The sequence below is a fragment of the Ochotona curzoniae genome, unplaced genomic scaffold (assembly GCF_017591425.1).
Source record: "Ochotona curzoniae isolate NIBS_2020 unplaced genomic scaffold, NIBS_Ocur_1.0 contig_2321, whole genome shotgun sequence".
Classification (NCBI taxonomy): domain Eukaryota; kingdom Metazoa; phylum Chordata; class Mammalia; order Lagomorpha; family Ochotonidae; genus Ochotona; species Ochotona curzoniae.
In genome coordinates, this window is record NW_024465421.1 from 22,529,784 (window position 1) to 22,547,757 (window position 17,974).

Here is a 17,974-nt window from a genome sequence, read left to right on the forward strand (position 1 = left end):
ACCACCAGTTCCAAAACAATTTTTCCTTTTCTTTTTCTTTTGTTTCTTATTTGAAAGGCAGAGTCAGAGAAGGGGGGGGGGGCGGTGAGGAGAGTCCATCCTCTTGTTCTTTTCCCAGATGGCTTCAATGGCTTGAGCTGAGATGATATGAAACCAAGAGCCAGGAGCCTCCCATGGATCAACTGCCCCAAAACTTGTACCGTTCTCCACTGCTTTCCCAGGTCATTAAAAGGGAGCTGGATTGGAAATGGAGCTGCCCCACAATTTATTTTTTAAGTCTGAATTCAGATGTCAGTTTACTGATTTACTTTGAAAGGCAGAACTGCCAGGCTAACCAGCTATTTCTTCTTTTTTGCAGCAGAGGAGTCTACTCTGGAGGAAAACTTGATGTTGGCAAGTTGCTTGATAAGTGAAAGCTCTCATCATCTCAGAGGGGCTGTGCAGGGATGAGGGAAGCCAGAGTTGACAGACCACATTCTGGTAGAACTCTTCTTCAGCAAGTAGGATCACAAAACTTGAGGATTGACCCTGCTACAGATGACAAGACTTGACGGGGAGCATGCTCAGGTATTGGAGGGCTGTGGGGTAGTCCTAAGCATGGCTTGGTCTCCAAGAGCAGTCTGCCGTGGTTCATCACAGTTACTAGTAGCTTTGACTTGAGTGGCTTTGCATTCTTCAGATGAGCAACAATGGCTGTGGCTAAAACAAGGAGCACTTGCCTCTTGGAACGTATTTTCATTTTCTTCCACCCTCTCTCCTTGCCATCCTGATTCCCTCCTTCACTCTATTATTTTTTAAGATGATTTATTATTTTCAAAGACAGAATGATACCAAAGGATAGAAAGATCTTCCATCTCTTGGTTTGTTCCCCAGATGGCCACAATAGACCAGGCTGAAGCTAGGAGCCAGAAAGTCCCTTTGGGGTTAGAGCCTTTTCTGGAACCCCAGTGACCACCAGCAGGATCACGCCTCCCAAGCCCAACTCTTAGTAGCAGAAGCCATTTGATGCCCTGGGGAAGTGGTAGCCAAGGCACCTGTGTTTTCTTGTTTTGTTGAACCATTGAGATGTACACCTTCTCAGTCCCACACAGGTCAGTCCCAAGTTGTACTGATGATCTCCGAAGAAAAACTATGCTACTTTCATTTCTGGACATCCCTCCTCAGGCTGGTCCCTGAGCAACACTAGCCAGAGATCTCTGTAGGGATGTGTGTGTGGAGTCCTGACCTATGGGGCTGCTAAGTGTCGTCAGTCACATACTGGGTGGGGCAGGAGGAACAGAGAGATGGATTAGCAGAGGCATAGCATGAAAATGGAGCCTCATGGTGTTGATGGCAGACCACTGGGGCCTGAGTCATGAATGCCTGCTATCCAGGTTGGTCTGCTGTCAGACTTGCCTTGGATGCCAGTGGTCTTCCGATTCCAGTGCCTTGGAGACCTCCCTCAGCTGGCATATTTCTGCTTCTCCCACATGGCTCAGGTGTTGGACTTTCCCAAGGCCCCTTTGAGGGCTGGTCTTATGACTAAAATTCCTCTGTTCTTTGTTTCCATCAGCTCCTAACAGGGCTGTCCCATTATTTTCATGAATTAACCTGAGGGACTTGCTGCGTCTCAGACCAGGAGTACCAGCTAACACTTGTGTCTTCTCTTGATTCTGTTGTGTCCCCTCAGATTGGAGGCTTTTGTTTCTGTGTGTGTGTGTAAGAAGGGGAACTCTGCCTTATCACACACACACAGAGGTTTCTTGATCATCTGGAGCAGGCCTATCTGAGGCTTTCTGAACAGAGAGAGCAATCCTGAAAGCAGCCACAAGGAGACTCGAGGGAGCTGGGACTCCCAGGTGACTGCCTACAAGTAGCATGTGCGTTTCTAGGGCCATACAGGGAGGGGAGAGAACTGTAGGAAAAACACTTTGGGTTTGGGTTAACTTTATAGAAGCTGGAAAACCAAGGGATGGCTCTTGCCTGGTTGTGATTTCTGTTTTTGAAGTGAAACATGTAATTTAAAAATATTGACACACACCACATGCACATATATTTATACACACACGTATATGTCTAATACCTGTTTTACCTACTATAAGTACACATAGTGTATTCTATAGCTGCCAGGTTTTGTTTATTTGTTTAAGGAAATTCTAGTTAAGCTGTGGTTCAGATTTGCATCTCCACCCTTGAAAAAGCCCATATTTCAGCTCAGTGCTATATGGTCAGGCTTAACAGCACACCTTGTTAAACACATGGATCAAGTCACAACCAGCTTTATTATAAAAGCACCGTGTACACATTTGTTTATTCATTCTAGTACCTTGACAGCTAGCCAACAAGTCACTAACCCACAGAAGCAAGCATCACGAGAAGCAGGAAATGTCACTCATCCCTTCTGCCTGCTACACGTCACTCCTGAGTCACAGTGCTCCAATCACTGAGATCTGAGAACATCTATTTTCTACACTCATCCTGAGTGAAAGACACGGGTGTGGTGTGTATTGGGGGTGGGGACTTGTGCACATACTGCTTGGTTTGTGTATTGTCTTTTACCCAATGGCAAAGTCTTGGGTCACTGCTCCAATTGCTGCAGCAGCCATGGTGCTTCTGCTGCCTGGTTTACAGTCAAGTCACTGAGTGAAAAATGAGGCTCTCTCAATGAACAAGCAAACCCCTCTGTGGGTTGACTTCTGTGCCCCTAGGACATGGAGGCAAATGCTATTAGAGATTGTTTTTTTTTTTTTTAAGATTTATTTTTATTATTTTTTCATTGGAAAGGCGGATATACAGAGAGGAGAATCTTCCGTCTGATGATTCACTCCCCAAGTGAGCACAACGGGCCGATACCATGCCGATCCGAAGCCAGGAGCCTCTTCTGGGTCTCCCACGCGGGTGCAGGTTCCCAAAGCTTTGGGCCGTCCTCGACTGCTTTCCCGGGCCACAGGCAGGGAGCTGGAAGGGAAGTGGGGCTGCCGGGATAGAACCAGTGCCCATATGGCATCCCGGGCATGCAAGAGGAGGACCTTTAACCACTTGCGCCACCACGCCGGGCCCAAGATTTATTTTTATTATTATTTTTTTTTATTGGAAAGGCGGATATACAGAGAGGAGAGACAGAGAGGAAGATCTTCTATCCGATGATTCACTCCCCAAGTGAGCACAATGGCCGATGCTATGCCGATCCGAAGCCAGGAGCCTCTTCTGGGTCTCCCACGCGGGTGCAGGGTCCCAAAGCCTTGGGCCGTCCTCAACTGCTTTCCCGGGCCACAGGCAGGGAGCTGGGATAGAACCAGCGCCCATATGGGATCCCGGGCGTGCAAGGCGAGGACCTTAACCACTGTGCCACCGCGCTGGGCCCTAGAGATTGTTGAATTGGGCTGCCTGAGACCTCCTTTTGATTGTGTTTCTAAAAGTTTACTATGAGTCAATTAATGCTTGGAGCTGGTGCCATGGCTTATCAGATTAATCCTCTTGCTTATAGCACTGGCATCCCATATGGACACTTGTTTGTGACCCTGCTGCTCTACTTCCAATCCAGCTCCCTACTAATGACCTGAGAAAGCAATGGAGGATGGCCCAAGTCCGTGGGATACCTAGAAGAAGCTCCAGGTTCCTAGCTTCAGAGTGGCCCAGCTCCAGCCCTTGTGGCCATTTGGAGAATAGATGAAAGATTTCTCTCTCTCTCTCTCCCCGTCTCTCATCTCTCCTTATCTCTATAATTCTGCCTTTTAGATAAAATAAATCTTTAAAAAAAATAAATTTGTGCTGTCTTCCCCAGAGAAGTTCTCCTGGGGAAGGAAAGCCAGAGAAAGAAACTTTTAAAGGGGAGGTATCAGGAGCCGTGATGCCAACATGAAAAGATATTTTAAGCCAAAGACTTGCCTTTGCCCCTGCAGGTGAATTTTAGCTGGTGTACGAGAGCAGTCATAATCCATCTACTGAGCAGAAAGGCCTTCCCCAACAACATGCTCGCTAACTTTTTTATTGGGTCAAAGCAAGTTCTCCCAAACCAGTTGGCTAAGCTTCTTCCCTCATCTTCACCACCTCTATCTATAAGAAAATGCCAGGAATGGGGGTAATCAGAGTTGGAGAAAGCGGAGTGTGCAGGCTGGAAGAGACGCCTACTCAAGCACTTCCAGGAGAGCATCCTTCTCTTGGCATTCGCTTGGAGCCAACTTTTCTTTCTTGTGACTCAGCCATCATTAATTAGAAAGACTGCGTGAGCATCCTTCTTTTCAGTCTGCAGCTCTGCCCAGGCTCAAGCTGTTGATGAGGCAGGCATTTGCTGCATTCTCATCTCAAATCTCAGAGAAGACTTATCTTTTCCAGAGGACCTTCTCTGGAGGGAGCATCACCCCACTTCATGCTCTTTTGTAGGTTGGAGAAATTCACCCTTTCCCTCTGATTTTTTTTTTAAGATTTATTTGTTTATTTGAAAGGCAGAGTAAGAGAGGGAGAAATAAAGAGAGGTCTTCCATCCACTGGTTCACCCCCCTGAGGTCCCATTGTTGATGTAGCTTCCCAAGATGCATGTCTGGAGTCCTAAGCAGTCTCAAGAGCAGTGCATGGGACTACACAGGAGGAGTACATCACTATGCTTTATGGAAGAAGAAGCATCATGAAACAAAGAGAAGAACCTTGAAGTTGCATGAGCTAAGGTTTGTTTGCCAATTCCCACAACCAAGAAGCTGTTGTTGTGGTAGCTTACTCATCCAGCTGAGCCTCTCTGTCTTTGCATCCATAAACACAAGGTTCTGTTATCTCTTATACTTGGTTGTAGAGATTTTCCAGCGAGATACCGTAGGTGTAAGAGCCTACTGTGGTATTTGTTGTTAAGAGGAAGTTCAATGAAAACTACACTCCTCACTGCTTTCTACCCCTTCCAGTGAACTTTACTCTTCATTCCATCAAGCAAGGCCTTCTTGGCAACTGTCCAGCAGGTGCACTGGCAGAGATGGGTGTCAAAGGAGCAGTTTTATTGATTCAACTCATGGTGCCTTTTAGAACTTCTGGACAGAGGAAAGCGGCCCATGTTCTGCTGATCCAGAGGATGACCTGAGGAGTGGACACCAGATGCGACTTGTTACTTGTTTACTCAGTACTTTGATGTGGCCCAAAATCTCTCACATTAGTTATTTCCATTTTCAAAGTTTTCTTCAGGAACTAAGAGGCTTATCTGGAGACATAGTCTAAGTGTATAAACTTAAGGACAGAAGGCTGTTTCAGGTGTGGGGAGGATGGCCAAACAGACCAGGTACTTTGACTGTGTCTTGTCCAGAAGTGCATGGGACCCTTTAAAAAGGAAACAAACTGACTTCCACCTTGGAAAGGACTGTTACTTACCTGCTTTTAGTTGAAATAGTGAGTGTGGGTTGTGCCTACACAGGAATTACCAATATTTGTGGTGACCCAGTGAGTGTATATTAAAAATCTGACATGTATTGCAACAGCAAGGAACCTTGAGGACACCATGTTGAATAAAATGGGCCAGGCACAAAAAGAACAAAGAATGCGTCATTCCATCTAAGTGAACTCCTCAGGAGTCAAATTCAGGGAGACAGAAAGTAGAATAGTAGCTGCCAGGAACTCCTGGGATAGGGGACTAGTGTCTAATGGGGACAGGCTTTCAGCTTGGGAAGACGAAACGTTCTGGAAATAGGTGGTGATGATGTTTATGCAACAATGTGTGAGTGTGCAAATAATGGTTAACGTACGCTTCCGGTCATGTACATTTTACTACAATAGAACTATGTATTATATGGTCTAATCAGTGTGCTAAGTTTTAAAAAATTGTGTTATCAGTTATTTTTCAAAGCTGATACTGTCAATCAACATTGTGAGAGGAAACAAATATACCAGCTGGGCTTGTTCGTCTATTCACCCAAGACTCCACGGCTGCCTGCTTTGTCCAGGCTCCTGAGCCAAGTTCAAGGATTTCAGGATCCAGTCCCATGGCTGCTATTCCAGCACTCAGGTCTGGGGGCGAGGATGAAGATCCCAGTGGTGAACCCCCAACTAACCGAGGGAAGCTTGTTCTCTGGCGGCAGAGAGACAGAGAAGAGGAGGAACCCCTGATTTCCACCTGGTATTCGGGGAGGCGGTGCTTAGCTGGAGCCTATTGTACGAGCAGGATTCTTAAAAGCAGAAGAGAATGGGCACTATGTGAGGAATGCGGGCCGGCCCTGGACACAGACGAAACATCCTGACGTGTCTGGACAGTCCGAGAAGTGACAGGAAACCTGGTGCATGTCAGAGTGAGGCTCGAAGTTCCTGGGGACAGTGAGGTGGAAGGAGGACACATGGTATGGCTTCAGAGCTCCTAGGCTCGTCTCGGTCCCCTGGCTGGTGAGACTGGCCAAATGAAGGTAAAGGATCTCGGTTTTTTCATTAATATCATGGAAATGGGTGGGATTAGAACACTCCTGCGCAGTGTTTACCTGGGGCGCATTTGTAGCTGCTTCTGTAGATCTGTATCATCTTAGTATCTACACAGCGTCTCTCTGTGCGTGCACACACGCACACACACCCAAGGCAGGAGGGGTAGAGTTGGGAAGGTTTGGAAAAAAGCCTTGGTTATTTATAGATTTTGCTACTCTGTTTTTCAACCAGAGCATTTTGGCTCCAGGAAGCAGCAAAAACACCCTGGGTGTGTCTGGCACCCCAGGTCTCCTCAGCCCGACTTCTTTGTCAGAGCATAGCAGGGAGCTGAGGGCCTATGGCAGAGGATCTGGGTGGGGTCTGGGGTGTTGGCAAGGGTGGACACCAAGGCTGGAAGCCTAAGACTGATTATTATTTTTTTTAAGATTTATTTATTTTATTGGAAAGGCAGATGTACAGAGAGGAGGAGAGAGAAAGATCTTCTGTCTGATGATTCACTCCCCAAGCAGCCACAACAAAGGGTGCTACACGGATCCAAAGCCAGGAGCCAGGAACTTCTTTCTGGGTGCAGGGTCCCAAGGCTTTGGGCTGTCCTCGACTGCTTTCAAAGGCCACAAGCAGGGAGCTTGCTGGATGGGAAGTGGAGCTGCTGGAATTAGAACTGGTGCCCATTATGGGATCCTGGCACATTCAAGGCGAGGACCTTAAGCATTGCCCTATTGCGCCGGGCCCAGACTGGGTCTTTTATTGGCTACTATGTCTGGGGTCAGAAGTTCGGTCTTCCAGGTGGCCCAGTTTGCTTTGTTACTCCACAGTGTCTCAGCACAGTCCTCCCTGGGCCCATTTCCTGGAGACCTAGTTTGAGAGGCAGGAAGACCGTTTTTGTAGTAAATGATGCTGTATTCTCACACTTATGTGAGTGTCAAGCACAAATGACTTAGACATAATAGAGCCCAAATGAATGATTTGGTTCAGAGCAGATAGTGGGGAGGTGGCAATGACATATGAGTCTGTTCGCTGTTGATGCCTAACCTAGAGTCAATTTATTAGATTTTATAGTTACTGTCAGGACTGGGGAAGGCTGTTTAGAATAAGTAGAATACCAAGACCTTGGAAGGGTGGGGAAAGAGAGTAAGAGACTAATAATTGTAAAAGTTGTCCTTTATTGAGCACTTACTATATGCCAGAAACAATGCAAGGCATCTCAGCTCTATTCATTCTTATGTTTTGGGGGTGGGAAAGATTCAGATCTCTATTGTTATCAGCTTGTAATGAATATTTAGTATGTTAGGGCCGAAATACAATAGGTAGGGCTACGACTTTGTCATTCTGGATATCAAAGATACAAATCAGAGGTGTGACAGCAAAAATCAAATGCAAGGAGTGAAGGAAGTCGGGTATCAAGCTGTTATGTTGATTATTGCGAAGCTGAACGCCCTGGAGGAACTGTACCTTTAGAAAGGGCCCTGGGACTTGTTTTCCCGCATGCAGCAAACCATAAAGATGCTTTCAGGAGGGAATCCTTCCCACACCAAGGGAGGAAAACAGCCTTGATCCCCAGAACCTGGTCATTGGTGCTGCAAAGAACCAGGATGAACAAGCTCTTTGAAGTCACCCTTATCTTCCACAGCTTCTACACCCTGCCCCGTGTGTCTGTTAGTGACATTCCTAAAATTTACTACACTAGTCAGATAATCCGTTTGTCCTGTCATTGCTTCACAAATTTATTGTTTTCTTGTTTAAAAAACATACAGACATGTTGCTTTGGTCATTTATTTGGCCTTTACTCTTGTGAGATGCTTATTTGAAAGTAAATCTCAGCCTAGGTGCCTTTTGTTGTTAATCTGTTGCTGTATTGATTTGATTTTTAGATCCAGCCAGAGCCCACATCAGAATTAGGGGTGGGGAGTGTAGAGAGGGTCTCTCCCTCTCCTGAAGCAACTAGAAGGTTTTATCTGTTTTGATTATGACCAGACAAGGACACACAAAAAGGTCCCATTTCTTTTCCTTGCTTTGTGAGCTAGTTCAGCAAAGCTGCTGAGGGAAGAGGCTTGACTGGTGAAACTGACAGGCTATAACTGGCAGACATTTCCATAGAAGTGATCAGAGTTCAATGTATTAAACTCATACGGAAGCGTGAGGAGCTAATCAGTGTCATTCATGTTTCTGTTTGTCTTGTTCCTTCTTTACTGTCTTACTGAGATTACAGTTCATGCTCTTAAAGTGTGTGATTTGCTAGGTCTTAGCACATGAGCAAAATTGTACAACATTTGCTGCTATTTCCAAAACATTCTCATTACTCCCAAGAGAAGTTCTTGACCCCTTAGCATCCCATCCTATTCCCTAACCATGAATCTTTTTGGTTTGTGATGTTCTGTAGTTTTCAGCATACCAATCTTTTACTTTTTGTTTATTTTTATTTAAAAAATGTTTACTTCATCTAATGTGAAAGCAATATGGCAGAGAAAGCGACATCTTTTATCTGCTAAATCACTTCCCAAATGCCCACAACAGCCAGGGCTGGGCCAGAACAAAAACAGAAGCCATAAACTGCATCTGAATTTCCCATGTGAGTGGCAGGGGCACAAGCACGAGCCATCACCTGCTGCCGTTCAGGACACAGGTGAAAAGCTAGATCAGAAGTAAAATAGCTAGGTCTCAATACAGAGCTCTGAACCCACAGCACTACAATGCCTGCCCATATGTTTACTTATTTTTTTAAAAAAGATTTATTTATTTTTATTGGAAAGGCAGATTTTTACAGAGAGGACAGAAAGATCTTCCATCTGCTGGTTCACTCCCCAAATGATCGAAACAGCTGGAGCTGAGCCCATCCAAAGCCAGGAGCCAGGAGCTTCCTCCAGGTCTCCCATGTGGGTGCAGGGTCCCAAGGCTTTGGGCCGTCCTTGACTGCGTCAGTGATTGACTCATCCCATGCTGTATAACGCTCATATACAGGTGTTTTGGGGCTGCGGTTATGAACATTCATGCTCTCTGGAAATCACACTTTTTGCATTTCTCTGTTTCTCTGTTCCTCTGCCCCAAACATAAATCTTCATCCTCAAACTTTTGATCTCTTGGTTGTAAGGTGCTGCCATACTGGGCCCGGTGCGATAGCATAATGGTTAAAGTCCTCACCTTGAATGTGTCAGGATCCCATATGGGCTCTGGCTCTAGTCCCGGCAGCTCCACTTCCCATCAGCTCCCTACTTGTGGCCTGGGAAAGCAGTGGAGGACAGCCCAAAGCCTTGGGACCCTGCACCCATGTGGGAGACCTGGAAGAAGCTCCTGGCTCCTGGCTTTGGATTGGCTCAGCTCCAGCCGTTGTGGCCACTTGGGGAGTGAATCATCGCACGGAAGATCTTCCTCTCTTTCTCTCCTCCTCTCTGTATATCCGCCTTTCCAATAAAATAAAAATAAATAAATCTTTAAAAAAAGAAAAAAAGATGTTGCCATACCTCCAGGAATCACTTTTTATGTTCTAGGCAAGAAGAAGGGCCAAGGGGTGAAGAGCTTTCCCTCAGCCAAGTCTTCCCTTGTTACTCAGGAGGGGAGGACCCTTGCTTTTCCAGAGGCTCTGTGGGTTGCCTCTGCTTCCTGGTGGGGTGGGATGGTGTATCTGGGAATATGGGGGTGATGAGCTCACCCCAATTTGGACTGAGGCTTGCCAGCAGAGGTAGCCTGGGGAACCTTCCATTTTTGCGCACTGTGTTCAGTCAGGTATCTGCTGCTTAAAGGGGAATTTTCCAGACAGAAAAATTGGCTTTTATCTCAGCTGTTATCTTTCTGTCCTTGGAATCAGGTAACTCAGAGGACTGGATGTTTCCTGATAGCCCTGACTGATCAAATGGCAAAAGGAAAGGAAAAGGAAGAAAATAAAACCCATCTCTAAGTGAGTTTTCTTTTGGCCTTAATAGAATGAAATAAAGCTGGCTTGCCGGTTTGTTTTCTCTGAGCTTGTGTGCGTCGGACGAATGTGGATCTGAGCTTTGACTCAGTGCCTGGATCGTGGGAATCTTTCGGAGGAATCTGTAATTATTTATAGCAGGGACGAGGAAGGCCCCAAATACAGTCACTAGGTATGCTCAGAGGATATAAACATGTGAATTTAAAAATAAAAGTATGACTTTGGGGCGCCATGTTCAGTTAGAAAATGTTAATAATCGCAGCTGAGCAGGATGATTTCATGATCAAAGTAGCGACCACCAGCCTTCCTCACCTTAGTCCGCTGGGGCTCCCAGGGCAACCGCCATAGAAGGGAGCAGCAGCACAGCTTACTTCTCACAGCTGGAGAGGCTGATGCTGTGTCCGGTGAGGGCCTGCTTCCTGGAGTGGAGACAGTATCTTCTCGCTACATCATCGTGTAGTAGAGGAGGTGAGGCATTTCAGGGTCCTTTTTTTATAAGGACCCTAATCCCAATTGCGAGGCCTCTATGTTCTAATGGTGTGGTGGTTAGGGTCTCCAGATATGGAGCTTAACAAACACTAAGATCATAGCAATACTAAATATTTATTGAATGATCTGCACATCATGGCATAATGAATTAAATATCAAATTCTGACACCGCATTCAGATAAGCAATTAAAAATAAAATCTTATCGTCTGTGGTTATTCCATGACTCCAAATGATGTTTTAAAATAGACCATTATCAAAGCAGTATTGGAAATTAGGGGCTGAATTTAAGCCTGCTTTCATCAAGGAAGCCTCATATAGGGTCTGAAATGTGGACAACCCTGGCTGTGACAAGAGCAGGCAGGCTGCCTGCTGAGTCCCCAGCAGCTTTTGATCAATGCAAATCAAAGGGCTGGCCCAGGGGGGAGATCACAGGGATGCGAGGTGGCTGTCAGGTCACAGCGGAGTATGTCTTGAGGGAGTAGTATTTAGATATTCGTAGCCACCCACTGTCATGGGTGGATGTGTGCAGGCTGCAATCAGCTTTCCATCCTTCAACCAACAATGCGAAGACTTGGCAAACCCTGTGCTGTGTGCTAGGCAAGTTGGGCGAGGCACTGCAGGGTGACAGGCTGCCCGTGTTGAAAGTGTTGTCCCCTGCATCCCTCTGGGCAGTGGCAGGAGGCAGAGCCTGTGTGAAAGCAAAAGCTGGACTGGGGAAGAGCACTTGGTTCAGCTCTGTGAGAGTCGTGGGTTCAGACATTCAGGATTGCAGACATTGGCATGTACCCACCCTCACTTCTTCGGCATGCACGATTGCCTGCTTGTCACTCTTAATTTATTTAATTTTTCTAACTCAGCGAAAGATGATGGGATCCAATGAATTGAGACATAGGAGTTAGGTGTTCCTGGCACTAGCTTGGCTATTGTCTGGGTGGATGACCTTGGGCCCATTTCTTCCTTTGTAAAATTAGGGGGATCAACTTACAAGCTCTGGTAGTCGCTGTTTTCTTTTTCCAATTTTAAAATATGTGAAATACACAATTCATATGAAAGTAAATGTACATATTTTCATAGTATGTCAGCTTTTTAAAACTCCTGTTTCTGAGTGGACATTTAACACAGAAGAACACCTATGCAGAGCACTCAATGAGTAAACTATTTCCAACATAATTATTTGTTGTTGTTGTTAAAAACAAAACTGTGTTTATTTATTTTAAAGTCAGAATTACAGAAAAAGAGAGCTTCTCTCTCCTGGAGCTGGGGCAGTCAGGAGGCTGAAGCCCCCTCCAGGTCTCCCTGTGTGGCCCAAACACTTGAGTCATCTTCTGCTGTTTTTCCCAGACCATCAGCAGGGAGCTGGGTCAGAAGTGCAGCAGCCAGGACCACGAACTGGCACTCCTGTGGCATATCAGCATCACAGGCCACATCTCCAACATCTTTATGTCCTGCTGGATATTCCACTTTGTGACTTCCTCCCTCTCGTGGGTCCCTTGTTTCCTTGATAGCTTTGCAATGTGCATAGCATCCTAACCACATGATATTCAGTTTTTTTTTTTTCCTGCTAGGAGATAGTAAGAGGTGGCATCAGGTAGGACCTGTCAGAGGTGTTTGGGACTCTGCCCAAATGAATCATTAATCTGTGCATGGATTGATGTGTTAATAGGTTAATGAGTTACCTGGAGAGTGATCTGCTGTAACAGTTGTTTTTATTGAGCTTCTCCTTCCTTTACTGTCTCTTACTACGTGGGGCGTGCTGGGACTCTGCCAGAGAGGAAGCCACCACTAGACGTGGCCCCTTAACCTGGAACCGGAACATTGAGCTCAATACTTTGTAGACTTTTTACTTTGCAATTTACCCAGGTCTGTGATATTAAATGAGTTAAAATAACTGCTACATCACCCATGTCTAGAACAAAGTCTTGGCACATGGTTGGTGGTTAATACAGATTTCTGAGTGAACAACTTTGTCTCTTCCTCTTCCATCTCAAACTCAACCCCCCATTATGTTATTACACGGGCTGCAACCTCCTGAATAATATTGAACAGAAATGACGAAAGCTGTTATCCTTGTTCCTGATGCTGAAGGGACTGCTTTTCACACTTTACTGTCATGTGTTAGGCATATTCACATAAGGCTTTGTAGTTTCTTTATATTAAACTATTTCTAGTTTGTTGAACATCTAAAAATAAAGTCAATGGATGCTGAATTTTCTGCATCTGTCAGTTGAGATCATCAAATGTTTTTTCCTTTAATATGTTAATATTGTGGGGCCTGAGCAGTGGTATAGCACATTAATCCTCTGCCCTTTGGTGCCGGCATCCCTTATGGGTGCCAGTTCATATCCTGGCTGCTTCTTTCCAGTTCAGTTCTCTGCTTATAGCCTGGGGAAACAGCGGAGGATGGGCCAAATCATTGGGACTCTGCACCCACGTGGGAGGCCTAGAGAGACTCCTTGCTTCAGGTTAGTTCAGCTCTAACCATTGCGGCTGTTCGAGGAGTAAACTAGCAGATGGAAGACTCTCCCTCTAAATTTCCTTCTCTCTGTATTATCTGTCTTTCAAATAAATAAATTTTAAAAATTTTAATGTGATTAATAACACTAATAGGTTTACTAATGTGAAACAAACTTTGCATCTCTGGCAAACCCAAGCCCAGAGCTTATATAGAACTAGAGACATATTTGTTGAATTCACCCTAGAAGGTCAACCTTAACAATTAGGCTATTTCCAGAGCTCCAAACAGAGCTTAATTTTTAAAATATTCATTTATTTTCATCTACTTAAAAAGCAGAGTAACGGAAAGAGATTTTTCAGCTGTTTGCTCCCCAGATGTCTACGACAGTCAGGGGGAGGCCAAACTAAAGAGCCTGTAACTCTGTCTAGATATTGCCTGTGGGAGGCAGGGACCCAAACAATGGAGGCGCCGTCTTCTGCCTTCACAGGACGCACCAGCAAAAGGCTGGCTTGGAAGTGGAGCAGCTGTGCCACTAACTGATATTCTAACTGTGGATGTGAGCAAGCCCTGGCTGGAGCTCCTGAAGTTATCTTATGCCAAAGGGTAACCTTTGACCTTGCAGAGCGGCTTTTCCTTCCTCTGAAACACTGAAGGAGTAACAAGGTCTGAGGTACCTGCTTTCCTGACATGATCACCAGAACAGACCTGACACGGCTAGCAGTCTGGAAGAATCAGGCAACTGTTAAACTTCTGCCAAGGTGATCTAGAACAAAGAAACAAACAAGACGGAAATAAGTAACATGAAGATCCAAAGGAAAGGGGGGACATAACCATAAATGCAGAAGAGATTATACTGAATAAAAGAGACTATGAAAACTTTGGATAAAAAACTTTCAGAATCAGAAAAAAATAATGTATTTGTAGAAAGGAATCACTTAACAAAAAATATCACTTACCAAAACCAAATCAAGGAAAAGCAGAGACTTGATGGGAAGCAGGGCTGCCAGGATTAGATCCGGCTCTCAAATGGGATCCTGGTGTGTGCAGGGTGAAGACCTTAGCCACTAGGCCATCACACTGGGCTCAAAAAGCAGAGACTTGAAACAGTTATTTGTATACCTGTGTTCGTAACAGCATTATTCAAATAACCCAAGGTCATCCTTGATGAATGAAGCATAGCAGCTGTATATAAGGATACTGCAGAGTTTGTGGGAAATGGAATTAAAAGATGAACTTACATCAGTGCAAAAAAAAAATTGTCTGTGAATATTTTTTTCCACAAAACACATTTTCCAAGAATTTTTTGAAGACTCCCCTTTATAGATACAGTCGAAATAATATTCAGCCTTCAAGGGGATATAATTCTGACAAATGCTACAGTGTGGAAACATTGGAGACCTTGTGCTAACTAAAGTAAGCCAGACACACACAAAAAGGAGGAGCACTGTGTGATCACTTACACAAGGTTCCTGGAGTAGCCAGACTCGTAGAGACAGGAAGTGGCCTCGTAGTGCCCAGGAGTTGAAGAACGGGAGGAGTCGGAGCGTCAACAGTGAATGGGAAGCTGAAAGAGTTCTGGAAAGGGAAGACATTGATGATTCCATAGCAATGTGAAAGTTCTTACTGCCACTGGATTGTACAACTTAAAATTAGTTGCAATGATAAATATCATGTAGATTTTGCTATAATGAAAAAGTAAGGTTTTTTTTTTTCTTTTTCTTTCTTAGATGTTTTAGAGCAGAAGGAATTTGCAGTATAGCTAAGCCTCCAATCTGCCAGAAGTGGAATGCTGGCCCTGACATTCCAGGTTGATGACTTCTGTCTTGGTCCTATCTTGACATATAATTAGAAGCAAGAACAAGTGCAAATATATGATATTATCGCAGCCAGCCATTTAGAAAGGGCAGGCATAACCTTTGCTCTTTGTGTTGAAGAAGAAAGAAACCCCTTGTCACCAGCAAGGAAGTCCTGGTCATTTGTTTCTTCATGGGAATTGGCCAGTGATGTCTGTTCAGCCGCCCTGTGTGAGCCAGTTTTACCAACCAAGGTCAGTTCTGGGAACTTCTATGGGGTGATATCTGTTTGGCCCAGGACTTCGAGCAGGACTCCTGGCAGGCCTTCTCAAAACTTTCTGTGTGCAGGCTACTGCCCTCTTGACAACAGTGCCCACAGGATCAACAGCCTCAGAAATAGAGCAGGGATTTATTTTGTAGCACAGCATGTTCCAGATCCCTGTGCAGGATAGCCACATCCAGATTCCGACAGAACCTCCTCCCGAGACAGGCCCGCTCCTCCCGAGGGCCATCCCGTGCTCCCCCACCCCTCACTTCAGGTTCTTGTGTCTCATGATTTTGAGCCGTGGTGACATCAGGCAGGGATGCATCGGCTTCTCTGAGCATATGGTGCTTTGTCCTGGTCAAGAGATAGGAGATTTCTCCTTTGGCCAAAGCAACCAACTGGCTCCACTTCAGAAACAGGTGCAGTTTAGGGACTCTGCATGATTTGCTCTTTCACAAGGATGACTCCGGGCACCTGCTTTCTGCCTCACAAATCTTAATGATTTCCAAATGGCTTCTGAGTCTTCAGAGTGGCTCAAGTCAATTGCTCAATTTCCTGATATTTCCTCTTGTGCTGTGTGCTGTATTGGTCTGTACATCCTCTGTGGCACAGCCCCTGCCCTTGGACTCTGTCTGGGACATTTGTCCTTGTGACTTCTGGACACGATCCTACTGTTTCTAGAGTTCTCTAGAGAAAGAGAACCAACAGGATGTGTTAATAAATAGGCAAGTCATCCATCTATCCCTGGTCCATCTTGTGTATATATTATCTATATATCCATGTTAGTTTTAAAGAACTGGCACATGTCATTGTGAGGCCTGGAAAGTCTAGAATCCATGGGGCAGCCTGGCAGATTGGAGAACCAGGGAAGTGAAATGCTGTATCCTGGAGGGGCAGGCCTTGTGACTGAGCCACTTAAGCTGAGGCTTAGGGTACCATGTTGGAATGCCAGCTTGTGTCCTTACTGCTCGACTTCTGACCCCACTTCCAACTAATATACCTGGAAGGCAGTGGATGAAGCTTAAGCTTGAGCCATTGCCACTTATGTAGGAGACCTGGATGGAGTTCCTGGCTCCTGGCTTTGAGCTTGCACAGTCTTTGCCATTGTGATTACTTGGAGAGTGAATTAGTGGATGGAAGATTCTCTTTCTCTCTGTTAATCTGCCTTTAAGTGGGTGAAAAAAACTTTTTTTTTTTTTTTAAACAGTATAGAGGCAGAATCTCTTCCTTAGGCACCTTCAGCTGTTTTTTTTTTTTAATGAATTAAATATTTAACTAATTTGAAAGGGAGAAAGAGACAGGGAAGCAGAGAAGAGTCATAGAGTTTCCCAAAGCTTGTAACGGCAGGGGCTGCTGGGTCAGGCCAGGCCCAACTGGGGTGGTGTAGACATGATTGTTTGAGCTTTCAACAGCTGCCTCCCAGAGTGTGCAAGTAACAGGAAGTTAGAATCAGGAAGAGACCGGAGACTCGGAACTAGGCCCTTTCATGGGATGCAAGCATCCCAGTTGGGGGTCTTTTTTTTGTCTACAATTTTATTTATTTTTATTGGAAAGGCAGATTTACAGAGAGAAGGAGATACAGAGTGAGATTTTCCATCAGCTATTTCACTCTCCAAGTGGCTGCAACGATTGGAGCTGACCCGATCTGAAGCCAGGATCCAGAAGCTTCTTCCATTCTCTTACATGGGTGCAGGGTCCCAAGGCTTATATACTGCCATACACTGCTTTCCCAGGCCACAAGCAGGGAGCTACATGGGAGGTGAAGCAGCCAGTGCCCATATGGGATCCTGGTGCTTACAAGGTGAGGATTTAGCCAATTAGCCAACACACTGGACCCCCAGTTGGGGGCCTTAATACCTGCTCTTACCGCCTTATCTGTTAAGGTCTTGCACTGATTGGAGAGGCCCATTCACATGACATAAGTTGGTCTCCTTAACCCAAAGTTGACTGGTCAGGTGTTAAACATATCTATAAATGTCCTCACAGAAGCATCTAGACTGATGTACCATAGCCTGCCAAGCTGACACATAAAAATAGCCATCACACCTTCCTTGATGCTTTAGTAAGGGGGGGAGGACTTAGTTGAGCACTCATTACACAATAGGTACTGTGTTAATATGAATGTGGACTTTCTCTGAGTGCTTTGATGGAGCCATCCTAACAGCCCCATCTGTTGGTGCTCAGTTTACAGAGAGCTAAATTTGAGTGACTTCCCAGAGGTGGCACGGAGAGCTACAGAGCTGCAGTTTGAGGCCAGGCAGTCCCAGTACAGCATGCCTGCTGCTTCAGCCACTTACACAGCTCTGCTGCCTCTTTCAGAATCTGCAAGACTCTGCGTACCTCCCTGGGCCTGACTCACAGCACTGTTGTAACTTGCAGGTCCTTGAGGTGTGTTCTCATCTCTGCCCTTGGCCACCGCCCTACCCATCAGGAGCAGATAGTGAGAGCGTATAGGTGGTAGCCAGCATCACCTGTTGTTGGTGTCTGACCTCCTCTGCCATCTCTCCATCCTGTGAGCAAATCACTCTTACGGTCACTGTCCCAGGCTGGTCTCTGGTGTAACCGCAAGGCTTGCAAATGTCACTGTGACTGTAGGCTCACAGGTCCTTTCCAGCTGCTGCTGATAACGAATCAGGAGGAAGTCCAGCTCTGGTCTGAGGGGTCAGACAAGGTTAGCCCCTGGCAGGCACAGTGGCCTGGC

General features: G+C 45.6%; 1 protein-coding gene across 1 annotated transcript in view; it reads left to right on the forward strand.

Annotated features, from left to right (window-relative positions):
• The first annotated feature begins 364 nt into the window (after positions 1-364).
• The window catches only part of ADCY9 (adenylate cyclase 9), a 130,887-nt gene continuing 113,277 nt past the window's right edge, over positions 365-17,974 (forward strand). Inside the window, exon 1 of the mRNA XM_040973441.1 lies at positions 365-567. Within this exon, the coding sequence (XP_040829375.1) occupies positions 538-567 (30 nt within the window). The 5' untranslated portion in view covers positions 365-537. The remainder of the gene's footprint in view (positions 568-17,974) is intronic.